We start from the raw sequence: 27,274 nt of genomic DNA on the forward strand, positions 1-27,274 counted from the left end.
GACTTCTGAAGGCAATTGGTTTCACTCGATTTTAGTTAGGGGTATCAGAGTAAAGGGGGCTGAATACAAATGCACCCCACACTTTTCAAATATATTTTTGTAAAAAAATTTGAAAAAACAATTCTCATTTTCCTTCCTTCATTTTCCTTCCACTTCACAATTATGTGCCACTTTGTGTTGGTCTATTACATAAAATCCCAACAAAATGCATTTACGTTTTTGGTTGACACGTGCCAAAATGTGGAAAATTTCAAGGAGTATCCAGCATTTACCGATTGGATATGAACAGAAAATCTATGCCTCCAGTAAGTGGCCATCCCTTTTCTTGTTTGAAATGCAAGTATAACAGCAAGATTGAGGAAAAGAAGTAATGTTGGATTTGGCAGCATGACACTATTGATGGAGACAGATACGGTGCCTTGCGAAAGTATTCGGCCCCCTTGAACTTTTCAACCTTTTGCCACATTTCAGGCTTCAAACATAAAGATATAAAATTTTATTTTTTTGTGAAGAATCACCAACAAGTGGACACAATTGTGAAGTGGAACGAAATCTATTGGATATTTTAAAAAATTTTAACAAATAAAAAACTGAAAAGTGGTGCGTGCAAAATTATTCGGCCATTTTACTTTCAGTGCAGCAAACTCACTCAAGAAGTTCAGCGAGGATCTCTGAATGATCCAATGTTGTCCTAAATGACTGATGGTGATAAATAGAATCCACCTGTGTGTAATCAAGTCTCTGTATAAATGCACCTGCTCTGCGATAGTCTCAGGGTTCTGTTGAAAGCGCAGAGAGCATCATGAAGACCAAGGAACACACCAGGCAGGTCCGTAATACTGTTGTGGAGAAGTTTAAAGCCGGATTTGGATACAAAAAGATTTCGCAAGCTTTAAACATCCCAAGGAGCACTGTGCAAGCGATCATTTTGAAATGGAAGGAGTATCAGACCACCGCAAATCTACCAAGACCTGGCCGTCCCTCTAAACTTTCAGCTCAGACAAGGAGAAGACTGATCAGAGATGCAGCCAAGAGGCCCATGATCACTCTGGATGAACTGCCTAGAACTACAGCTGAGGTGGGAGAGTCTATCCATAGGACAACAATCAGTCATACACTGCACAAATCTGGCCTTTATGGAAGAGTGGCAAGAAGAAAGCCATTTCTCAAAGATATCCATAAAAAGTCTTGTCTAAAGTTTGCCACAAGCCACCTGGGAGACACACCAAACATGTGGAAGAAGGTGCTCTGGTCAGATGAAACCAAAATCAAACTTTTTGCCCACAATGCAAAACGATATGTTTGGCGTAAAAGCAACACCGCTCATCACCCTCAACACACCATCCCCACTGTCAAACATGGTGGTGGCAGCATCATGGTTTGGGCCTGCTTTTCTTCAGCAGGGACAGGGAAGATGGTTAAAATTGAGGGGAAGATGGATGCAGCCAAATACAGGACCATTCTGGATGAAAACCTGTTGGAGTCTGCAAAAGACCTAAAACTGGGACGGAGATTTATCTTCCAACAAGACAATGATCCCAAACATACAGCAAAATCTACAAAGGAATGGTTCACAAATAAACATATCCAGGTGTTAGAATGGCCAAGTCAAAGTCCAGACCTGAATTCAATCGAGAATCTGTGGAAAGAGCTGAAAACTGCTGTTCACAAACGCTCTCCATCCAACCTCACTGAGCTCGAGCTGTTTTGCAAGGAAGAATGGGCAAGAATTTCAGTCTCTCGATGTGCAAAACTGATAGCCTTGTACACACGGTCGGATAATCTGTCGGAATGCGTCTTATCGGACCGTGTCATCAGATAATCTGACTGTGTGTGGTATGCATCGGATTGATTCCGTCCGAATCTCCGTCGGACCCAATTTTCCAACATGTTGGAAATATTTCCCGACCAACTGGGCCGGTCGGACATATTCCGATCATGTGTAGAGAATTTTGATCGGACCAAGTGCCACGCATGCTCAGATCAAATTCCTACATCAAAGCTATTGGCTACTAGCCTGAACGTAGTCCCATCGTAACGAAATTACGTCATCACGTTCTGAAAGATCGGATTTTTCGCCAACTTGGCCCGACCGTGTGTATGCAACAGTTTCGGACAAGATCCGACGGACAAAATCCGACGGGCAAAATCCGACGGATTTGGTTGTGGAAATCTCCGACCGTGTGTACGTGGGCATAGAGACATACCCCAAGCGACTTGCAGCTGTAATCGCAGCAAAAGGTGGCTCTACAAAGTATTAACGCAAGGGGGGGCGAATAATTTTGCACGCCCCACTTTTCATTTTTTTATTAGTTAAAAAAGTTTCAAAAATCCAATAGATTTCGTTCCACTTCACAATTGTGTCCCACTTGTTGGTGATTCTTCACAAAAAATTAAAAATTTATATCTTTATGTTTGAAGCCTGAAATGTGGCAAAAGGTTGAAAAGTTCAAGGGGGCCGAATACTTTCGCAAGGCACTGTATCTAATTTCCTTTTAACACTTATGAGTGATCAGGTAGAGTAAATAGGTGTCTCCCATTATGAGGAAAGGGAGATGCCAATATAACTTAATCGCTCCTTTATAAAAATATGTGAAAGGCAACGGTGACTCTATCTATTGTATTATAATTAATCATAACATGGTCACCATTGAGAAGCAACAAATCCAACTTCTACTAAAATATATTCACTTATCAATGCCCCTCCCCCATCTTTCTTACAGAGCCATCTTCTAAGCGTAGGTGAAGCACAGTGTCCCCGATCTTCAGGTCTTTTGTGATTTCAGCAGATTTCCAAACTTCATCTGCATCAGGGATCCAAACCCGATTGTACTGCAAGAAAAGGAAAAAAAATTGTTTTTTTAATTATACAATACGACACAACTACATTCAGACAATACTTCTGCACCATGTACACCAACAAACATCCAACTGCAGTCATTTTATACTTTCTGCCAGCACTTTTTTTTTTTTTTTAAGTGGAACTTCACTCTTCCAATCAACATTGATTATTTTTAATTCTTATGCTGCTAGCATTAGTAAATAGATAGGAATGTTTATTATATTTAGATAAGCACACTAACCTGTATGGATGCTTGAGCTATGGGCAGATGGATTCCAAGAAGTAAATGCTACATGGATCATCTGGCCCTTACTCAAGATGGCCATGGCCAGAAATGCTAATGGGGTGTTTTTCTGGTTCAATACATTTTTATTGCAGAAATCATATTAAAACATCAACACTAGACTGAGCCCACTCTTAGCTGGTTTAATTGGACCAGAGCAGGTTGGTTTTTTTTGCCAGGGAGAGAGGCTAAGGATAACATCATTAAAGCAGAGGTCCACCCTAAAGTGGACCTTCCGCTCATCGGAACCCTCCCCGCCTCCGGCGCCACAATTGGCACCTTTCAGGGGGGAGGGGGGTGCAGGTACCTGTACAGTACAGGTATCTGCACCCACTTCCGGGATAGCTCTCTGCGGAAAGGGGCGTAGATTACACCCCTTTCCGAAAGTCCCCCGCTGCCTGCTGGGAAACACACAGATCCCAGAGGCAGCGGGGACCGTCCTTATTGCGCAGCGCGACTCGCGCATGCGCAGTAGGGAACCGGGAAATGAAGCCGAAAGGCTCCACTTCCTGATTCCCATACCCAAGATGGCGGCGGCAGCACCCGTGAGACGATCGAGAAATCGGCTTCGGGCGCGCTGGACAGGTAAGTGTCACTATTTTAAAAGTCAGCAGCTGCAGTATTTGTAGCTGCTGGCTTTTAAAGAAAAAAAAAAAACGCGGAGTCCCGGTGGACTCCAGCTTTAAAGCTCTCTTACTGTCACATACAGCACACACCAGAAATATCAGGGGTCTTCTCCTGTCCACGGACGTGGAGAAGGCCTTTGATAGAGTCTCCTGGGACTTTATGTTGGCAACGTGTGAACATGTAGGCCTGGGCTCCAAAATGATGGACTGGATTTCTGCTATTTATCAAAACCCCTCCGCCAGGTTGAAAATAAATGGATCCTTGTCGGAGAGGGTTGGCATAACTAATGGCACTAGGCAGGGTTGCCCCCTATCCCCTTTACTGTTTTTCTTATCGCTGGAGCCATTTATTAGAATGGTAAACAGAAATGACTCAATCAGGGGGTTTAAGTTATTAGACGGAGTGTTCAAAATAGCAGCATATGCAGACGATTTGCTGTTCTTTTTGCTCAACCACACACCACAATACTCAACTTGATTAAGGCTTTTACGCACTTTGGACATGTCTCCATATTTTATTATATATATTATGCCATTATTATGTATATTTTATTCTCCATAATTTTATTTATTTTAAATTACACAAAGTCAGAGGCAATGAATATTAATTTGGCAGGAGAAGAGCTTATGAAAACCAAAAGATATCTGTCCGTTTAAGTGGGAAAGGACGGCACTCAAGTATTTAGGAATTTGGCTTACGCCAAAAATTTCCTCTGTCTTCGAGCAAAATTTCCCCCCCACTGTTGCGAACAATAGAAAAAGACCTCAAAGCCTGGCACAAAGGGTATTTCTCTTGGTTTGGTCGGGCAGCAATCCTCACTACCCAGATTACTATATCTCTTACGGGCTCTGCCTATACCAAATCCTACATCCTTTTTCAAAAACTTACACTCACTGCTTTTTAAATACCTGTGGAACCACACAAGATCTAGAATAAAATTTTCATTGTTGACCAAACCAAAAAAAAAGGAGGGATGGGTTTACCTAATTTTAAAGTCTAAGTAAACCCATTGATTTAAACGGTTAAAAAAAAAAAGCCATGCCGGGAATGCTAACTGCACATTGGCTGTGCTCTCAGCCAAACTATCAAACCATCCAATGGCTGGTGTCATAACGAATCACATGTGCAGCACCATAGCAGTTGAAGATTAAACAGAGGCAAAGATGGCAGCTTCCTTGGCTGAAAACGATAGGGGAGTTTACTACCACTTTAAGAACTACCATCTGGTATTTCATATGACGAGGGTGATTGACTGGCACGGTGACTCCAAAGATTGGGTATAGTTGGAAGCGGGTCTGAGTCCCATCCCATTATGCTTCAGCCCATGGATTCCATGGGAAAGTCTCAGGAGGCTGTTAAAACCTCACCCTTTACTGGAGACAACCATGGCAGCTCTTCACAGCATAGCCAAACATTGCCAAGTGACTTCACCCATTAGTCCATTGACCCCCCTGAAGGACAACCCAGAATTTATCCCAGGAATTGTGAATCTCGCTTTTCAAAACCATATTATAGACAGACCATTGATAGCGGATGACTGTTTTCTCAATGGCAAACTTAAAGATCTCACTACAATTAAAAAAAGACAGTGGGATAACACATTTACCACTGTGGTCCTATTATCGACTTCGCAGCTACATTAGCAATAAGACACACAGACAGGATTTTACTAGGCCTCTGATGGAATTTGAAGCGGTCTGTGTATCTGGTGATCACTGTGATAGGGTGACTTCAGTCTCCTATACATGGTTACAGGGTGCGGCTGCATTTCAGGAAGAGGGTTTTAGGAGGAAGTGGCCAAGCGCTCTTGAGATGAATATAACAGAGGCCCAATGGAGAAATGCTTGCATATTGTCACATTATTATTATTATTATTCAGGTTTTATATAGCGCCAACAGTTTGCTCAGCGCTTTACAACATGAGGGCAGACATTACAGTTACATTACAATTTGGTACAAGAGGAATCAGAAGGCCCTGCTCGTTAGAGCTTACAATCTAATATAAATGTTCACTTAGCATAAAAATGCAGGAAACCGCATAGAAACTAGGTGGTACCTCACACCTGCAAAACTGAACAAATGGAACTCACAGATTCCTGACAAATGTTAGAGATGCAGGGGTGATGTAGGTACCCTTTTACACGTCTGGTGGAGTTGTCCGCTCTTAACTACCTACTGGGACGAGGTTAGGGCAATCATTGTACGAAGAACAGAGACGAACATTAAACTTAATGCAGCCTGTTGTTTATTACACATCTTTAATTCTACACTTAAACGTTACAAAAATTCATTGACTAAGCATTTACTAAACGCTGCTAAAGTGCTGATTCCGATTCTCTGGCAAACCACTCGCATCCCAACGGTGGGCAAGTGGTTGGACAGAGTTTCTGAAATCTGTGCGATGGAGGATACACTGGTGCAGTCTTATGACAGATTGGAAAGGTTTTATAAAACTTGGTCCCCTTGGTTTGAGTTCCTCTATTCCAGGCTGTCTGAGGAGTTGAAAGCAAATAAGCTCTCAACCTAATAGGGAGGGATACTTGGCCATTTAACTCCTGTAGAGTCCTACAGTGGCCTGGTGTGAGGTTACAACTAAAATCTGGCAATGAATGCTCAAGAACACAAAACAAATTCTTCAAATTTTAATACTATGTACTGAATGAAAGTTACGCTATGATAAACTGGAAGTTAACTGTAATTGCTCTATTGTATGGATCTCTTGTCTATAAGTATCTTTTTCACCTGCTTTCTTTTTTTCCCTACCCCCCTTCTTTTTTTTTTCTTTCTCTACTTTTTCCCTTTCTTCTTTCTATATGTATGGAGATAAGATGCTTAGCAAAAAAACTGAATGGCTCGGTTCACACAGAGGCAACACGACTTTCAACACGACTTTTGGAGGCGACTTGGATGCGACTTGGACGCGACTTGGACATGACTTGGACATGACTTGGACACGAATTACAACACTACTTTAAGTCGCCCCAGGCCAGGCGACTTGCCATGGCCAATCAGAGAATGAGCTCTCAGGGGGGAACTCCTTTTGAGAGCTGATAATTCTCTGAGAATCGCCTCCGTATAGACGGAGATCCGACTTGGAGGCGACCTCCATTGAAATCAATGAGTACCAGTCGCCTACAAGTCGGATTGAAGTAGTACAGGAACCTTTTCTGAAGTCGGAGCGACTTCAGTAGTGTGCATTAAGACAGCTCTCATTCACTTACATTGATTTCTACATGTTGTGCGACCTGAGGTGACTTGGGGCGACTTGAAGTCGGATCTGAGTCGCCCCTGTGTGAACCGGCTCTAAGTATTAGTTATAGAGCCAAAGTGTAATTCAAGAGGTCTCATACTGAAATGACACTGTTACATGAACCCCCACATTGGCCAATATGGGAGTAATGAGATATCATTCAAATTATATTCAAGGACTTGCACCCCATAGGTTATGTCACCATCCTGAAGCAGATAGAAAGTGGGGGACCAGCGATATAAAGGTCAATAGAACATGTTAAATGCGCTTTTGTACCATTTATGCCTTGTTTTTCTTTTCTACATATGCAAATGATGTAAACATTTTTCGTGTTTTCTAATAAACTTTTTGATGTTTAAAACATACAACAATGTCAAAGACACCTAGACTGCCCGCGTGGGGGCTAGAACTGGCGCATAAGAGACAAAAAAGACACATAAACAAAGGAGGGAAACCTCCTGTCTAAACAGTAGGGGGGTATTTTTCAAGGTGGTTTCTCAGCAAAATAAAGCATAGAGACCTGAATGGATGAGGGAGTTTGCTTTGAGTATTAAAAATGAATTACATAGCGTTTTTGACTTGCGATGCTCAGATAAAGTGTAGTTCCACTTTACGTATGTATACTGTAGCATGGGCATAGCATAAGGGGTTGCAGGGGTCACAATTGCAACCCTGCCCCTAGCTCCAGGGTGTCCCTGCAGACTCCCTTTCATGTTATCATATCCTCCAGAAAATCCAGCTCCGATCTGCCTCTAGGGCCCCACAGCCACACCCCAGTATTGGGCTTCTATGTTGCCTCCCACAATCCACACCCCTCTGTTCCCATTGGCTGGGAAAGCTGTGAGCCATTTCCTGAATGGAGAGGAGCACAAGGATTCTCCAGGGGTGATCCCTGTCCTCTGATTCTCCAGTGGTGATCCCCGTCCTCTGATTCTCCAGCAGTGATCCCCGTCCTCTGATTCTCCAGTGATGATCCCTGTCCTCTGATTCTCCAGAGGTGATCCCCGTCCTCTGATTCTTCAGTGGTGATCCCTGTCCTCTGATTCTCCAGAGGTGATCCCCGTCCTCTGATTCTTCAGTGGTGATCCCTGTCCTCTGATTCTCCAGCGGTGATCCCTGTCCTCTGATTCTCGAGAGGTGATCCCTGTCCTCTGATTCTCGAGAGGTGATCCCTGTCCTCTGATTCTTCAGTGGTAATCCCTGTCCTCTGATTCTCCAGCAGTGATCCCTGTCCTCTGATTCTCCAGCGGCGATCCCCGTCCTCTGGTTCTCCAGAGGTGATCCCTGTCCTCTGGTTCTCCAGAGGTGATCCCTGTTCTCCGGTTCTCCAGCGGTGATCCCTGTTCTCCGATTCTCCAGCGGTGATCCCTGTCCTCTGATTCTCCAGTGGTGATTCCTGTCCTCTGATGTAAAGAGGAACTCTGGGAACTCAAAACTCTTAAGCCACTTTGAGTATCTTGGCATGCGGTGGATGTACCTGCACTCATGTTGGAAGTAGTGGGGGGGGTGGGGGGTGTAGGTCAACTTTTGCATCAGGGCCCACAAGCTTTAAGCTACACCTCTGTACTGTAGCACTGTGCTTAATACGTTTCAAGCAGTAATAAACCCCAAAACAAACATTTATTATATGGCATATTACCAATTTATGTGACGGCTGAATTAGTTCCCCCTTCTATTTTCATCTGTTGATCCAGCCAGCAAATCTATTGTTTTTCACAGCACAAACTCTTATTTATTCATGCAAAACCTTTATCCCAAAAGGAAAAAATGTTTGCTGTAACTGGTCATAAAGTGTGATCTGGAGTTTGGTTTCAAATACTTAGTGTACTTAAATCTGCTAATACATTATACACTACCCCCCTCCCCTCTAGACTAACAATGCTGCTGTCTGCTGTGCCTCCTGTTTTCACTCCTCCAGAGTTGTGTCCCCACCCCACCCCACAGCACCTTGTCCACAAGTTGATGAACCGACAACCCAGGCTGTTTGTTGTCGCGGTCTGCGGGCCGGGGGCTTATCGGAATCCGGGAGCCCCCTTTAATAAGGGGGCCCCCAGATACCGGCCCCCCACCCTATGTGAAAGAGTATGGGGTACAATGTACCCCTACCCATTCACCTGGTGAAAAAAGTGTAAATAAAAAAACACAACACAAGTTTTTAAAACAATTTATTAGACAGCTCTGGTGGTCTTCCATCTTGGGGGGGTCTTCTCGCCAGACTCCTCCGCTATCTTCTGCTCTTTTACTAGCTCTTTTACTAGCGGAGGAGCCCAGCTTTCTTCTTCTTCGTCTTTGCCGCTGTCCGGTGGTCTTTTTCCGACTTCGGGGTCTTGTCACGCTCTTTGGGGATCTTGTCCCCTTCTTCGGTTCTTCTGCCGAGCCTCCGCTATCTTCTTATAGCTCTTTTACTAGCGTTGGCCCAGTCTTCTGTCGCTGTTGCCTGTCGCTGTCGCCTTCTTCTCCCTTGTGATGTTGACACAATGCTCTCTCTGGCCGCAATGGCAGGGACGCGTTGTGCGGCGACTTATATAGGGTCAAGGGGCAGGGTCACTGGGTGATGTCACATGGTGACCCAGTCCCTTATGATGTCACAGTCCCGGAGGATGCTGGGACTGTGATATCATAAGGGGGCGGGGTCACCATGTGACATAACCCAGTGACCCGGCCCCTTATCCCTATATAAGTCGCCGCACAACACGTCCCTGTCATTGCGGCCAGAGAGAGTGTGATGTCAACAACGCAAGGGAGAAGAAGGCAACAGTGACAGCGACAGAAGACCGGCTCAACGCTAGTAAAAGAGCTATAAGAAGATAGTGGAGGCCTGGCAGAAGAACCGAAGAGGGGGACAAGACCCCCAAAGAGCGGGACAAGACCCTGAAGTCGGAAGAAAAACCCCGGATGGCGGTGACGATGAAGAAAGCCGGGCTCCTCTGCTAGTAAAAGAGCTAGTAAAAGAGCAGAAAATAGTGGAGGAGTCTGGCGAGAAGACCCCCCAAGACGGAAGAGCACCGGAGCTGTCTAATAAATTATTTTAAAAACTTGTGTTGTGTTTTTTATTTACACTTTTTTCACCAGGTGAATGGGTAGGGGTACATCGTACCCCATACTCTTTCACATAGGGTGGGGGGCCGGTATCTAGGGGCCCCCTTATTAAAGGGGGCTCCCGGATTCCGATAAGCCCCCCGCCCGCAGACCCCAACAACCAACAGCCAGGGTTGTCGGGAAGAGGCCCTTGTCCTCATCAACATGGGGACAAGGTACTTTGGGGTGGGGGGGCGGCAGGGTCCCCCTTCCCTAAAGCACCCCCCATGTTGAGGGCACGCGGCCTGGTACAGCTCAGGAGGGGGGGGGGGGGCGCTCATTCTTCCCCACCCCCTTTCCTGACCAGCCGGACTGCGTGCTCGGATAAGGGCCTGTAATGGACTTTGGGGGGATGAACGGACTTTTCTCCACATGTGGGCAAGTCCGTTCATTTCAAAAGTCCAGCGGACCATTTTGAGTCAAAACTTCTTTCTAAGTCCGTCTGACTTTTGGGAACAAAAAGTCCGCCAGAGCCCACACACGAGCGGATTGTCCGACGGACTCTGGTCCGGCTGACTTGATAGTCTGTGTGTGTACGCGGCATAAGAAGTAATTTTTTAAGCATTATTATTTTTTAATTGTTTTGCTGTATTTTAAGTATAAATCCTCTCAAAAAATTTTTTTAAGTATGGGCTAGCTTGAGGAAGGTTCAAAAATGTGTCAGGTTTTTATTACCATGTTGGGGATATTTCTCCTCACTTTCTAAGGTCTCTTTAACATGGGCAGCCTTGGGACAGTAAAAACAGGTGGTTAAGCTAAAGTTTTACTGTCCCCCCCAGATCACCCACATAGTCTTAGCCCTTGTACACACAGTCAGACAGACATTCAGACGGAAAATGTCCAATCGGACCGTGTTGTCGGATAATCCGACTGTGTGTGGGCTCCATCGGACTGTTTCCGTCGGAATATCCGACAGACAACGTTTTTAGAGCTGGGCTATAAAACTTTCCGACAACATGATCCAATCGGACTTTGTCCGATTGTGTGTAGAGAATTCCGATCGGACAAATTGCTACGCATGCTCAGATCAAATTCCTAGACCAAAGCTATTGGCTACTAGCCTGAACGTGCCTGAACGTAACGAAATAACGTCGTCACGTTACGTACGAACGTCACCCGCTCAGGCATTACCAGACGTTGTCGGAGCGCTCTTCTCCAGGGATCGCTTTTCAGAGGGCAGTGGGCTTACCGCCTGCTTACCGCCTGTCTGAAAGAGCCCTATTAGTGTATGGCCAGCTTTAAACATAATTGAAAAGATAATAGGTGCCAAGTGCCGTTGACCCTGGAACTATGCAGGTACCAGCAAACAGAGATCAGCCACAGCTTATGACACCCCCCAGAAACCTAGAGGAACCAATGGCTGCTCTATGCAAACTACTTTTATACACCTGTCAATAACGTTAGTTATGCATTTGCTAACCATAATTTGCTATTATGGAAATTGTCTGGTTCCATAATGATTTATAGTGATCCAGAAAATCAATACCAAGTTCCAGGAACTTTCTTAGCATCAGCCAACGGGCCAGGATAAGTTTGAGTGAGATTAAAGTGGTAGTAAAATCCACTTTGTGATTATTATTTATGTTTATATAAATCAGGCGTGCTTTATTGAATAAAAAAGACTAGGATAGGTAGTCACATAAAGAGTACAATGCCATATCTGAGTAGCAGTCAAATACAAGGCTACAAAACTCAACCCTACAATGCCATGATGAATATACAGTGCCTTGCGAAAGTATTCGGCCCCCTTGAACTTTTTAACCTTTTGCCACATTTCAGGCTTCAAACATAAAGATATAACATTTGTATTTTTTGTGAAGAATCACCAACAAGTGGGACACAATTGTGAAGTGGAACGAAATCTATTGGATTTTTGAAACTTTTTTAACTAATAAAAAAATGAAAAGTGGGGCGTGCAAAATTATTCGGCCCCCTTGCGTTAATACTTTGTAGAGCCACCTTTTGCTGCGATTACAGCTGCAAGTCGCTTGGGGTATGTCTCTATCAGTTTTGCACATCGAGAGACTGAAATTCTTGCCCATTCTTCCTTGCAAAACAGCTCGAGCTCAGTGCGGTTGGATGGAGAGCGTTTGTGAACAGCAGTTTTCAGCTCTTTCCACAGATTCTCGATTGGATTCAGGTCTGGACTTTGACTTGGCCATTCTAACACCTGGATACGTTTATTTGTGAACCATTCCTTTGTAGATTTTGCTGTATGTTTGGGATCATTGTCTTGTTGGCAGATAAATCTCTGTCCCAGTTTCAGATCTTTTGCCGACTCCAACAGGTTTTCATCCAGAATGGTCCTGTATTTGGCTGCATCCATCTTTCCCTCAATTTTAACCATCTTCCCTGTCCCTGCTGAAGAAAAGCAGGCCCAAACCATGATGCTGCCACCACCATGTTTGACAGTGGGGATGGTGTGTTGAGGGTGATGAGCTGTGTTGCTTTTACACCAAACATATCGTTTTGCATTGTGGGCAAAAAGTTGGATTTTGGTTTCATCTGACCAGAGCACCTTCTTCCACATGTTTGGTGTGTCTCCCAGGTGGCTTGTGGCAAACTTTAGACGAGACTTTTTATGGATATCTTTGAGAAATGGCTTTCTTCTTGCCACTCTTCCATAAAGGCCAGATTTGTGCAGTGTACGACTGATTGTTGTCCTATGGACAGACTCTCCCACCTCAGCTGTAGTTCTCTGCAGTTCATCCAGAGTGATCATGGGCCCCTTGGCTGCATCTCTGATCAGTCTTCTCCTTGTCTGAGCTGAAAGTTTAGAGGGACGGCCAGGTCTTGGTAGATTTGCAGTGGTCTGATACTCCTTCCATTTCAAAATGATCACTTGCACAGTGCTCCTTGGGATGTTTAAAGCTTGGGAAATCTTTTTGTATCAAAATCCGGCTTTAAACTTCTCCACAACAGTATTACGGACCTGCCTGGTGTGTTCCTTGGTCTTCATGATGCTCTCTGCGCTTTCAACAGAACCCTGAGACTATCACAGAGCAGGTGCATTTATACAGAGACTTGATTACACACAGGTGGATTCTATTTATCACCATCAGTCATTTAGGACAACATTGGATCATTCAGAGATCCTCGCTGAACTTCTGGAGTGAGTTTGTTGCACTGAAAGTAAAGGGGCCGAATAATTTTGCACGCACCACTTTTCAGTTTTTTATTTGCTAAAAAAGTTTAAAATATCCAACAGATTTCGTTCCACTCAACAATTGTGTCCCACTTGTTGGTGATTCTTGACAAAAAATTAAAATTTTATATCTTTATGTTTGAAGCCTGAAATGTGGCAAAAGGTTGAAAAGTCAAGGGGGCCGAATACTTTCGCAAGGCACTGTACCTCTTACATAAACAGAAACAATAGAGCAACAAATAAAATATAAAATCTGGCACACCTACTGTACATGAGAGACTGAATAATAGCAGGTACACAGTCAGTCTATTTGTCTAACAACAATGAGAAAGACAGAGATAGTCAACAGTGTTCAACTTGAGGTCCAAGAAGACCAAACGTTCTCTTACTTCCAGGAACAACCGTAAACGGTACATGTAAGTCTATACATAGTGGGGGTGCAACGGATGAAAAAACTCACGGATCGGATCGTTCCTCGGATCAGAGTCACGGATCGGATCATTTTTCAGATCAACAAATAAAAAAAATAAAAAAGCAAGACAAATCTTGTTACACCCACCGGAGTTTTAGATTTCACAATTAATTTCAACACAAAACGGAGCTTATATACTTAAATACAGTATTTGTAAATCCGACGGACTGTTTAGATGTTACATTTTAAAAGCAGCAGAAAATGCTGACCTGCTGACCTTACATGGATGCTAATGTGACAGAGCACATCTGATTTGCACATTTAACTAAATGTTAAATGTGAAAATGGGTGGAGTGCCAAGCCAGGGACCCAGCCGGGAAGCGGGGGTGACGCTTGAGGAAGATTAGAAGAGCTCATAGGATTCGGTGTCAGTGAATCAGCAAGTCTAGTGAGAGAGACTGGGAGCTCAGTGGGCTGAGGAGCTACAAAAAGTGATTGTGCAAAAGTAAAGGAGTTTGTTACAATGTGTGTTAGAAACTGTTCTAAAACTGTTGCCATAGGAGATAGCGCTCTTACACATGCAAATGTGGTGCCTTGCTGGATGCCTTTCCCTGCATGGCTGTCTACCTGTAGAAGTCTCGGAGTCTGCCAATTGACATTGCCACTACCTAAGGGTGTCCTGGCCCTAAACCCTCTCCCACAAGTCTGTTCAAGAGAAGATAAATCTCTTTGCATTCAAGAAATGTCTGGCGCCTATGAATCTACCTCACATAACACCCACTATGCCTTGCAACCCACTCTATACAGAAGGATGTCAGCTGTTCCTGGCTCTGGAGGTTCTCATTAGACTAAGGCTACTTTCACACTGGGGCATTGCGTGCGCTGACGGTAAAGCGGCACTATATTTAGCAGCGCTTTACCGTAGTTTTAGCGGCGCTTCTGCCACTCGCGGCCAAAAAAGGGTTAAAACCGCCCACAAAGCACGCTGGTTTGCAGAGCTGCCCCATTGTTTTCAAGGGGAAGAGGCGCTTTAGGAGCGGTATATGCACCGCTCCTACAGCACTCCAAAGATGGAACTTGCAGCACTTTTTTGAACACCCTGCAAGCGCACCACTCCAGTGTGAAAGCCCTCGGGCATTCATGCTGGACACACAGCAGCGGCTGTTTCAGGGCACTATGCAGACGCTATTTTTAGCACTTTATCCCCTGCAAAGCGCCTCAGTGTGAAAGCAGCCTATAGGAGGCCTGGGACCTTGCTACATAAAATAATATGCAGAGTGGTTGGAGAGAAGCTTCAGAATGGCAAAGATGTTTTTATTACAAATTATGTGAGCAGACTGCAGTTCCTCTTTAAGAAGGATTTCTTATAAGATTAAACGTGCACCGTTTAGAAGATATTTACTCTGGATGCAGCCAGTGACTTTACCCTCAGAGCTTCGCGCCAGGAGCTGAGGGCTCCCGCGAGCATGTGCAGCAGTGACGTCATTGCGGCTCTGGCCACACATACAGCCAGAGCCGGCGAACTCGGAAGGAAGAATGGGGGAAGATGTAAGCCCTCTCAGTGGTGGCAGCAATGCATACTAGTATTTTATGCAATTTCCTTACAGGTGTTATTTCTTTTTCAAAAGTAGAACTAAAGGCATTTTTTGTTATAGTTTTGCATAGAATATGGGAGGGATATAACCCCTGTAAGGTTTTTTTTTTTTGCCATCTGTAACCATTGGGGAGATTTCCATTCATATCCTGTCCCGCGATAGTGAGGGAATCACCCAAATGTGGGATCTCTGGCTGGTATCAGAGTCACCAGAACTAGTGTCCCCGTTGGAAGATTTCCCTTCTATTGCTGTTATGGGGACAACCCAAAATTTGGGATTTTCTTTTACCCTCTCCTCTCCATTCAAAACGAAAGAAAAAAAGTATAATTCAAGGAAAAATTTATTTATCGTTATATTTTAGTTGCACAATATACAATAACGTAGCCGAAAACCATAAAATATATGTGAAAATTTACTAAATGCAATGGCCACAATGGACACAAGCATCAGTAAAAAAAAAAAAAACTTGCAACAAGTTTATGATATGCTCAGAAAAATGCAGCCATCCAACAACTCAGCAAGGTTTTGTAAATCATAATGAAGTGGGATCACAGGAAAATGCATGTAGGAGGCAAGTTAGTGACTTGTTAGTTCTCTTCGGAGATCCCGACGCCTCCATTGGTAAATGGTACATTTCGTGTGAATATTACTTCTTGAAAAAGCCCAGCCTAACAAGTCAACACTAAGCTGTTTACTCAATCAGGGGCATTATGTTACACCCTATTCTAAGACACCCTCCCTTAGGTAACAGAAAATACGCAGAGTACGTTAGGAGCCGTTTAGTGTTCAGGATATAAAATCACGCTCACTGTCACAAGCAGATGACATCATCGGTATCAATACACCTAACTGGGGAAGAATTCTGTATGCAGGTGGGAAGTGCTGTATGCAGGTTTAACAGTCATAAAACAAGTATCACAAGAGCAACCACTGGAAGATTTAGAACGTTTTATATATATATATATATATATATATATATATATATATATATATATATATATATATATATATATATATATTTTTTTTTTTTTTTTTTTTTTTTTTTTTTTTCTATAATCAACTTTTATTGAAAAGTTTATATGCAAAAGTATACATAAAGAACATTGCTGTAGAAAATAAAAAACAAAATGGAAAAAGACTGTCTTCAGTAGTGAAAGAAACAACGAAGATATCATGAATTACACATCATAAATTCCCTATATCATGTAACATAGACAAAATAAGTTGTAAATAATCGCATATCTGATACACAAATTCCTTGTGTATCATTAGTGAAGTGTGATAGTTATATGAGCAGTGGAGGGAAAAAAACGTACCACAATCCACTGTAGAGTATAATTGGGAAATAAAGGGAACCTGTAGTAAATCTCTTTGTCTAGGAGACAGTAGTGGTGCCCCCCCCCCCTTTTTTTTAAGCATGTGATTAGAGTCTGAGGCTCTAATAGGCTTAAAAAAGGGTGGGCTCGAGGCGCAGAGTACTGTGCCCCAAGCCTACCCAGTTGTGTGACAATAGCAAATGAATATTCTTTATTGTCACACTGATTCTCCTTTGGGCCAATCAGGAAGTTGGTCCCGTTTCCTGGTTGGCCGAAAGGAGAAGCAATCCTATTGGCCTAGTAGGAGGAGATGCATGGCTGTCGTGAGGAGACGTAGGAGAAGCCAGGACCAGGAGGGAAGCTCTGCCCGTGCCATAGATGGGATAAGAGCGGGGCCGACCGACCGACCCACATGGGGGGGGGGGGGGGGGAGACAACATTGTTTGCCACCCCCAGAAAAAAAAACATCAGCCGCCACCTGAAGACAGTAGAAAAGACAAGAACCAGGAAAGGAAGAAATTACAGAAAACAACAAGACCTTACTAGTGTACACGTGGTTTACTGGTTTACTAATACTCGCTCAGTGCTCCGAGGACCAGGGGTGTGTGGTTCATGAGGTGATAGATAACCTATTGGTGTTGGATAATCAAGGTAACATGTCTAATGTTGGGTGTGTTCAGACAGGATTGTCCATTTCAAGAAAATAATACATCTAACTAGACCAAATATTCTTAAATTGTTCCTCCCTATCGCTAGTAAAATTGACCCATCTCTCTGCCTTCATGATTTTGTTCACCTCTTCCTGCCACTTCTGCAATGTAGGGCATCTTTTTGGGGAATGAGGCTATTTGCAGCGTTCAGAAGATAACTTTTATATTTTTAAAGTTTTATTGTCAATGGGTTACATTTTTTAATGGTGGGTTGCAGTTCTATGTTTATAGGATGTGTCGTTACTGTCAGAGCAATCACTGGATAGCGAAAAATGGTTCGTGATTGCAGATAATCCATTTTTTTAATTAGCAGCTAGCCAACCCTTTCTAGTGGTGTCGGTTATAAACAATCATTTGTAAACGCAGTCGTTTTCTTGAAAACAATACAACCTGAAACTAAACTTATCCAATTTACACCTGCTTAAAGGGCAGCTCCACTTTCGTGGAAAAATATACCACATACTGCCACCGCCACCACGTTGAGTGGCTTGATACTACCTATTTTTATGATTAGTACCTATTTTATTTTATTGACACCTAATACAAATATTGTGAGATAATGCACTAGGCCAGCACCCTCTTACTTTCATTATCTTTACAGAGTTCTGAGGACAACCCCAGTCCTAGAGGGCAGCGAGGCTTCGAGAGAATTATCCACCTTTGCTATAGAGCAGGGGTCTCTAAACTTTCTAAACAAGGGGCCAGTTTATTGTCCTTCAGACTTTAGGGGGGCCGGACCATGGCCATTGGGAGTAGAAAATGTCCAGGTGTCAAGCTAGAGTAAACAATACTATATCTTTGGTGTCAGTGGGAGGACTTATGCCCCAACGTTGGTGTCAATGGAAAGAATTGTGCCCTTTTGATGGTGTCAGCTGGAGGAATAGTGCCTCATTGTTGGTGTCAGCAACATGAATGATGCCCCATTGTTGGTGTCAGTGGATGGAATAGTGCTCCAAGGGCCGGATAAAGGCAAGCAAAGGGCCGCAGTTTGGAGACCCCTGCTATAGAGCTATGTGGTTATCTCACTCATGTATAGGGGATTATTGTTGCAGTTTGTGATGGTTTAATGCATAGTTTACATACTTAAACATGCATACATAAATTATTTTTAAAGTACATTGCTATTATTTACTACACATTGCATAAGGTTGGTGAAAAATTAATTCACACAATTAATGCATTAAAAACACCAATAGATGCTGTGCTAAAATAAAGTGTCCATATAATATATAAAATAGCTGATATTATTTCAAACAAATGAGTCCGCAATAACCATAGATGAAAAAGAAGAGCCCAACTCCGGCTTCAATGTGAAGAAGATAACACTCAGCACCACTGTGATCTAGCCATGCAGCTTACCAGACGTAGTGGACCCTCAGATTATACAGTGGTCACAAAAAGCTCAATGATATCAGATCAAGATCTCCTGTTTACTTCAATGACATTGATACCTAACAACCGGTTGTCCGGGGCTTAATCAATACCTCAGTGGTCAGCAAGAGTCAACAGGCATGTATAGGACGCATCCTCATAAAAATATAGATAGAAAGACTTTCATAGTGTAATACATTCAATAAATACCTTTACATTTATTAGGTAGTAAACTCACATGTGAATGGAAAATACAGCACTTGTCTCAAACCAAAAATATGGTCACAGCGTCCAGCATGCTGACGTCATAAGTCCCGTTGTACGAGTTTCATCACAAATGACATCATCAGGGTTGTGATGGTGTTGACATCAACTGTGCAAAACGCGTAAGTTGGATATTTTCTATTTTTATATAGAACAATTAATGCAAAACATTATGCATGTGCCCACATTACTAGTGTTACTAGTGTAGCACACCCCAGTAGGAGCTGCAGGTGAATACAGTTTTATTTTCCCAGCATACACAGCCAGGCACACAGAATTTTCCTCATTCTTCCACTGGCTAAGAAAACCGTCTAGTGGTTCTTTTTAGGGTTTTTATTGGGAACAATGAACTGGGATAGGAAGAGGGAGGATAGGATACCCTGAAAACTGTAGAACTGGATAACTTCAGGACTCAATTTCTGGCTGCACTGCGCAAAACTACTGAATGTCCCACAGGATCTCTAGGATGTTGGTGACTTGTACTTCTTCCAGAGTTAAAAGCTACACACTGTCACTATTCTTCAGCACTGGGGTCATTTACTCACTCAGCCACAAGAACATCAGTTGACTCCTGACGATATTCGGAGGCTCTTCTTAGTGAGGGAGATGTAGACTGACACAACCACAGGACAGCTGGACTCTTTCCCACCAACTTCTTCCTAGGTCTCTCCAGTGAGCTTCTCCAGACTCAACTTTATCCCCAGACACAGATCTTCAAAGAGGCCCCCCAGCTAAGCCTAGCTGGAACTTCAGTGACTTCTTCATGACTTCCTCTAGAACCTGCATAAGGGGAGCAGAGCCCCCTAACAGGGGTCACTTCCTGCAGGAATGGACCCAGGAACACCTCACCTGCTGAGGCCTCAGACTATTTATGGGCTCTCCCTCCACCTTCTGGGCACACCTCCCCAGGGATTGGCTGGTGTTCCATAAATATTCAGGCTGCTTGTTCTGTCCTACCTCCCACTATACTTCTAGAATCCTCTAGAACATGGGGGAAGTAACAGAGCAGCAGCCTGTGAAACACAGAGCAGCCCTAGATAATCAGCCCTTGCTCCACTGATTACAGGGGAGCCAGACTAAATTTACTTAGCAGTAGACATTGGCCGAACACCCCACCAACAGGGGGGAAATGTTCTAGCCCAAACACCGAACCCCCATTGAAGTCTATGGGTGCGGAACAGGAAAAAAGTGGCCATTTTGAAGGCTTATATGCAAGTAATTGGCCATAAAGGGGTTATAGGGGTCTGGGTACTGCCCTGGGGGGCACGTATCAATCATTTAAAAAAAAAATGTAACCGCTTCCCGACCAGCTGCCGCAGTTATACTGCGGCAGGTTGACACAGCTGCGTAAGCCGTCATAGCTGTACATTGGCTCTTCATGATGCCTGCAGCATGTCCCCAGAGCCGATGCGTATGCCCGACGGGTGCGATGACCGATGGGCACCCGCGATCGCTTGTGACAGAGCGAGAATCCGGATCTGTGTGTGTAAACACACAAATCCGGTAGTGTCAGGGGAGAGGCGAGAGATTGTGTGTTCCTACTAAGTAGGAACAACGATCTCTCTCCTCTTGTAGTCAGCCACATCCCCCCCCCCCCCCCCCACAGTTAGAAACACACATAGGGAACAAAGTTAAGCCCTTGATTGCCCCTAACGTTAACCCCTTCCCTGCCAGTGACATTTATATAGTAATCAGTGGCTATTTTTAGCTATGATTGCTGTATAAATGTCACAATTGCCAGCACCCGGCTATTGAAAAAATAAAGTAAAAATGGCATGGGGTCCCCCCCAATCCATACCAGGCCCTTCGGGTCTGGGGTGGATTTTAGGGGGAACCCCTCGCCAAAATAAAAATAAAAAAAACACCAACAATCCATATCAGACCTTTATCCGGGCATGCTGCCTGGCAGGTTATTAAAGGAGGGGCATGAACGAGCGCCCACCCTCTTGAAAAATACCAGGCCACATGCCCTCAACATGGGGGGTGGGTGCTTTGGGGTGAGGCTCTTCTAGCCCCACCCCAAAGAACCTTGTCACCATGTTGATGGGGACAAGGGCCTAATCCCCACAACTGTGGCCGGTGGTTGTGGGGGATCTGCCCGCGGGGGGCTTTTTCGTAACAAAGGGGCCCCTAGATCCCACCCCCCCATGTGAATGAGTATCATCATGCTCCTACTCATTCACCAAAAAAGTGTCAGAAAGTAATAAAGACAAGAGACAAGTTTTTGCTAATTCCTTTATTAAAAAATAAATAAATAGTTTCCCTCGATGTAAATCCATCATCAATCAGCAGCGTGATTGACGATTTACATCAAGGGACACTATTTTTTAATTTATTAATAAAGAAATTGTCAAAAACTTGTCTAGTTTTTATTACTTTTGACACTTTTTTGGTGAATGGGTAGGGGTAATATGCACTTGATGCTCATTCATATAGGGGAGGGGGATCTAGGGGCCACAGTTGTGGGGAAGAGGCCCTTGTCCCCATCAACATGGAGACAGGTGCTTTGGGGTGGGTGGGCAAACCCCCCCAGCCCCAAAGCACCCACTCCCCCATGTTGAGGGTATGTGGCCTGGTATGGTTCAGGAGGAGGGGACTGCTCAATCACCCCCCCCTTTCCTAACCTGCCAGGCTGCATTGGATTTTTGAGGGCACCCCATGCTGTTTTTTTTGTTTTGGCATGGGGTTTCCCTCCACATCCATACCAGACCCGAAGGGCCTGGTATGGACTGGGGGGAGGGACCCCATGCTGTTTTTTTCTTCTTTTTTTTTAACCGGCACTTTTTTTATTCAACTGTCAGAGGGGAAACCCATTGAGAGATGATGACTCATTGGTTGTTTAGGACACTGCAGCCGGCTTCCCGGCCCCCGCTCCTTAACAACCAGCTTATACTGCGCCCTGATTGGGCAAAGCTTTGCCCAATTAGGGCGCAGAATGCACTGTGCAGAGCTCAGTGTATTACAGGGTGTTCGTTGGGGCAAACACCCTGCAAATACGGGTGTTCGACGAACGGCTGAACAGGCAAATGCTTGGCCTAAACTTATGCCCGGGCTGACCGTTCGCACATCCCTACTTAGCAGCCTGTACTACATTGGGGGGGTGCTACATCAGTATATAAAGGAGTGGTGCAGAAGACAGCCCTGATTCGGTTTGAATACTGGTTCTGGTGTACTAACCTGTTCATCGGTATGTGGTCCTTTGGAAGAGTCACATGTGGGGCCAGTTATTTTAATGGCATGATCACGACTGCCCCCTGAGTATTTGTGTGTGTATGTGACATTCTGACTCTTCTAATGATTCTAGACGGTATGATTCTCTAGGAATGACATAAATGATTCTATGAGCGCTGAAAAGTGCTGAATGATGTGTCAAGATGATATAATGTATTTATTAAGGAATTAAAATACATGATCTCAAAATGCCCTATGAATGCACAAAGCAATTACAACAAAAAGTGCAGTTACAACAAAAAGTGATAATGCTCAATAGCCTCGGGGGGTGAAAAAAGGAAAAGCTTCAAAGGAAATCACAATGTGAGAGCCAGCATAAGCAAGAAAAGCATTAAATGGGGTGAACAAAAACTTCGGAAGAGACTAAAAGAAATGCACTCAATGCAAAAACAGGTATGGCGGGATTTATAACCACACAGAGTGGAAGTTCCTCATAAATTCATCATTTGTATAGCATAACTTTCCACTTAGCAAACAATACAATGTGCTTATTCAGTAGACTGGTATTTGATAGATTTGCATGTCTGCATTTATGTCAATGAAATAGGAGAGCAGTAACATTGGGGGTCATTTACTAAGATGAATGCACTGCGCCGGTTTCTATCTTAATTTGTGCGCCAGATAAATTATTAATTGAGTGTGTGAACCGGCGCACGCATAAGCGCAACAGATGATAATATGCCGGCGCACGGGATAATAATATGCCATTGATAATAGCGCATGCCGTATCATTAACAGTCCATTCACACAGGAGCAACACGACTTCCAGTGCGACTTTGGGAGGCAACTTGGACACGACTTGAGTATGAATCACAGCACGACTTGGGGCGACTTGCAACACAACTTTAAGTCGCCCCCAGGCCAGGCTACTTTAATTTTAAATAAAAAAACAGCATGGGTTCCCCTTCAAGAGCATACCAGGCCCTTCAGGTCTGGTATGGATTTTAAGGGGAACCCCGTGCCAAAAAAACAAGGAAAAGAGGGGGGATGAGAAAGCGCCCCCCCCCCCTCCTGAACCGTACCAGGCCACATGCCCTCAACATTGACAAGGGTTTCATCCCCACAACCATGGTTTTGGTTGTGGGGGTCTGTGGGCGGGGGGCTTACTGGAATCTAAAAGCCCGCTTTAACAAGGGGACCCCCAGATCCCACCCCCCCCGTATGAAATGGTAGGGGGGTAAAAAGTACCCCTACCATTTCACCAAAAAAGTGTCAAAAATTAAAAAAATGGCGAGAGACAGTTTTTGACAATTCCTTTATTAAAGTCTTCTTCTTTCCATCTTCTTTGGGTCTTCTTCCTTCTTCCTTTCTTCATCCTTTGGTTTCTTCCTCCATCTTCTTCTTCCTCTGCTTCTTGCTCCGGTGTTCTCGTCCGGCATCTTCCTCCACGGCGTCTCTTCTTCCGTGCTTCGTTCTCGGGCTTCTCCGCTCAATGGGAGGCTCCCGCTGTATGACACTTCTCTTCTTCTGACAGTTCTTAAATAACGGAGGGTGGGGCCAGCTGGTGACCATGTCCCCCTCTGACGCGCGGTTCCGTTATATAAGTGTCAGGAGAAGAGAAGCGTCACACAGCGGGAGCCTTCCATTGAGCAGAGCTGCCCAAGAACGAAGCGAGGAAGAAGAGACGCCGTGGAGGAAGATGCAGAACACCGGAGCAAGAAGCAGAGGAAAAAGAAGATGGAGGAAGAAACCAAAGGATGAAGGAAGGAAGAAGACCCAAAGAAGATGGAAAGAAGAAGACTTTAATAGGAATTGCGAAAAACTGTCTCTTGCCATTTTTAACATTTTTGACACTTTTTGGTGTAATGGTAGGGGTACTTTTGTTTGTTAAAGGGGGCTTCCAGATTCCAATAAACCCCGCCCGCAGACCCCCACAACCAACGGCCAGGGTTGTGGGGATGAGGCCCTTGTCCTCAGCAACATGGGGACAAGGTGCTTTGGGGATACACCCAAAGCACCCTCCTAATGTTGAGGGCATGTGGCCTGGTACAGTTCAAAGGGGGCACTCTCTCGTCCCCCCTCTTTTCCTGTGGCCTGCCAGGTTGCGTACTCGGATAAGGGTCTGGTATGGATTTTGAGGAGGACCCCCACGCCATTTTTTTTTGGAGCGGGGTTCCCCTTAAAATCCATACCAGATCTGAAGGGCCTGGTATGGATTTTGAGGGGACCCCCACGCCATTTTCTTTTTTCTTTTTTTGCTGCATGGTTCCCCTTAAATCCATACCAGACCTGAAGGGTCTGGTATGGAATTTCGGGGGACCCCCACGCATTTTTCTTTTCTTAATTTTGTTTCTCTTAATGCTAACAAAAAAACATAAAAGTGAACCAGCGTAAAATAAATAAATAAGTGAAGTTGAGAGGTGCGCCTGTTCAACTTATCCACTTAAGCCTCGGACCAATTTGCAGCCAAAGGACCAGGCCCCTTTTCATGGGTACAAAATCGAATGTTATTAGGTTATTTTCTGTTCAGATCTCATGTTCTTCATTCAAACAGAATACATTAAATCAGGAAAATACAACATTATGGCTACTAGATGGAGCTGAGGATCATAGGAAATAATCAACTCCATATAGTGGCCACATTGCTGTATTTTTCCTGATTGACTTTCTTCTGTTTAAATGAAGAACATTAAACCTGGAGAGAAAAGCCCAATAACATTTGATTTTGCCCCCATTCACACAGAATGAACGTAAACAGTTACATTCTGCACAAATAATTTGTTATAAATACACTCGTTATTATCTGTGCGCTTAGGGCCAGTTCATACCACATACAGTTCAGTGCGTTTTGTTTCTGCATCAAAAACACATGGAAAGTAGGTTATATGGTTTTCAACGGCATAGTTCACACCAGTGCATTTCAGTTCCAGAACACAGATGTCCTTATTGAAGGTTAAGAAAAAAGTGGGGGGAAAAATGCACTAGACTGCATCAAAACCGCACTGGAACGCATCAAAAATGCGCATGAAGAAAAGCATCTGGACTGCATTTCTATGGTGTGAACTGGCCCTTAAAGCATTTGTTACCCGAACACTTCATATTCCTGATATGTGGCTGCTGTATCATGTACTTGTATGAGAAAGTATCCTGTTCTTTTTGTATTGCTTCCTCTGTGAAATCCCTGATATTCCTGCTAGTCCCTCTGCTTTCCTATTACAAACTGACCACACTAAGCAGGAGAGCACATCGTGGTCAGTTCTCTAGCTGTGCTGGGAACTTAGCTTGCTCTCCTTCAATGATAGGACTTGTCCTGACACGCCCCCATTGCACAGCCATTCACTGGGAAGCTCAGTGTGCTGCATCTTCTCCTCCCCCCAGCTCTTAAGCAGCTGAGAACAGAGGGAATGTTATAATTCACAAAAAAAAGGGAAAAAAAGTATAATGTTTTTAATAGCTATACAAAAATGTTTTGCCTTTCATTTCTATTTTAAACAGAATGGGTTGTTTTACAAGGTGATCATCACTTTAAAAGGATAGTTCACCTTTACCACAAAACTGCCTATACAAATAAGGGGCAACTATAGATAGAAACAAACTATGCAGCTCTGACTAAAGTGGAATAAAGCTCTTGCTATAGGTGTAGACCATTTACATACCATATGAAACCTGACTGGAATACTCCCAGGAAGTTGCTAGGTACTCCCAGGACGTTGCTAAGTGAGGCCTAGTCATCCTCCATCATCAGAGGAATGAGCTCTCCAATTCAGAGCTCAGAGCTACTTCATCAGGGGGAGAAAGAGTATGTGAGGGGGTTTGAATCAGAGAAAGAACTCACTTCTATGATGGTGGAGGTGAGCAGTGATGACTAGGCCTCACTTAGCAACGTCCTGGGAGTATTCCAGTCAGGCTTCATAAGGTACGTAAATGGCCTACACCTATAGCAAGGATATTATTCATCTTTAGTCAAAACTGCAGTTTGTATTAATCTACAAACATCACTTACCTGCACAGGTAGGTTTTTGTAAAGGTGAACTATGCTTCTAAGGTACAAAATAAAACAGCAAGTGAAACCTTATGAGTCTCACTTCATACAGTGGAAGGCCACCATGCTAAGTTTATACAGAGTGGAGGATGTTCTGACACACTGCTCTGTTAAAGAGAAAAATCCAAATAAAGGTGCCCTGCAATAGAAGAGCTCTTTCCTCTCACCTCTCTGGTGGCCTGTATCTCCTACCCACGCTCATGCTGGTTTTCCTTCACCTACACCATTGCTGTGCCTTGTAGTGATGTACTGTAGGGGGCGATGTAGAGGATAAAACCACAGTGCATGGTGGTGGACACAGGCATCTTACACTCCAGGAAGTGTCCAATACTGAAGCATTTTAACTACTTGCCTACTGGCCACTTTCAACCCCCCCCCCCCCCCGCGCCCCCGCTGCCTAGGCCAGTTTTCAGCGCTGTCACAATTTGAATGACAATTACACGGTCATGCTACACTGTAACCATGTGAAATTTTGTATCATTTTCTTCACACAAAAGAGCTTTTTTTGGTGGTATTTAATCACTGCTGGGTTTTTTATTTTTTACAAAAAAAAGATCGAGCATTTTGAAAAAAAAAAAATAGTTATTCTTAGTTTCTGTCAGTAAATTTTGTAAATAAGAAATTTTTCTCCTTCACTGATGTGCGCTGATAAGGCAGCATTAATAGACTGCGTTAATGGGCAACGATGAGGCAACACTTATGGGCACTGATAGGCAGCACTGATGGGTGGCACTGGTGGGCAGCAATGATGGGCAGCAATGGAATTAATGGGCGGCACTGATAGCTGGCACTGACTGGCATCACTATTGGGCACTGATTGGTGGCACTTGTGGGCACTGATTACTGGCACTGGTGGCGCTTTATTGAAATCAGGGCACTGATGATCAGTGCCCTGATTACATGTCTCGATGTCCCCTGCGAGGAGATGGCACAGATTGGCTCTCCTCGCCCCACACTCTCAGTGTCTGGAACAGGTTTTCATCAAGGATGTCTCTGTTCATTGCTGCATTCATCTTTCCCTCGATCCTGACTAGTCTCCCAGTTCCTGACGTTTAAAAACATCCCCACAGCTTAATGCTGCCACCACCATGTTTCACTATAGGGATGATATTGGCCAGGTGATGAGTGGTGTCTGGTTTCCTCCAGACATGACGCTTGCCATTAAGGC

The 27,274-nt window shown here is 44.1% G+C and overlaps 1 protein-coding gene across 2 annotated transcripts in view; it reads right to left on the minus strand.

Annotated features, from left to right (window-relative positions):
* Positions 1-27,274, minus strand: part of MYO5C (myosin VC) — a 214,649-nt gene that overhangs the window by 153,791 nt on the left and 33,584 nt on the right. For both annotated transcript variants that reach the window (XM_077472579.1, XM_077472578.1), the window contains exon 2: positions 2,722-2,832. In XM_077472579.1, the coding sequence (XP_077328705.1) occupies positions 2,722-2,832 (111 nt within the window). The remainder of the gene's footprint in view (positions 1-2,721; positions 2,833-27,274) is intronic.

The sequence above is a fragment of the Lithobates pipiens genome, unplaced genomic scaffold (genome assembly GCF_037356315.1).
Source record: "Lithobates pipiens isolate NorthernLeopardFrog02 unplaced genomic scaffold, aLitPip1_a1.2 Scaffold_8, whole genome shotgun sequence".
Taxonomy (NCBI): Eukaryota; Metazoa; Chordata; class Amphibia; order Anura; family Ranidae; genus Lithobates; species Lithobates pipiens.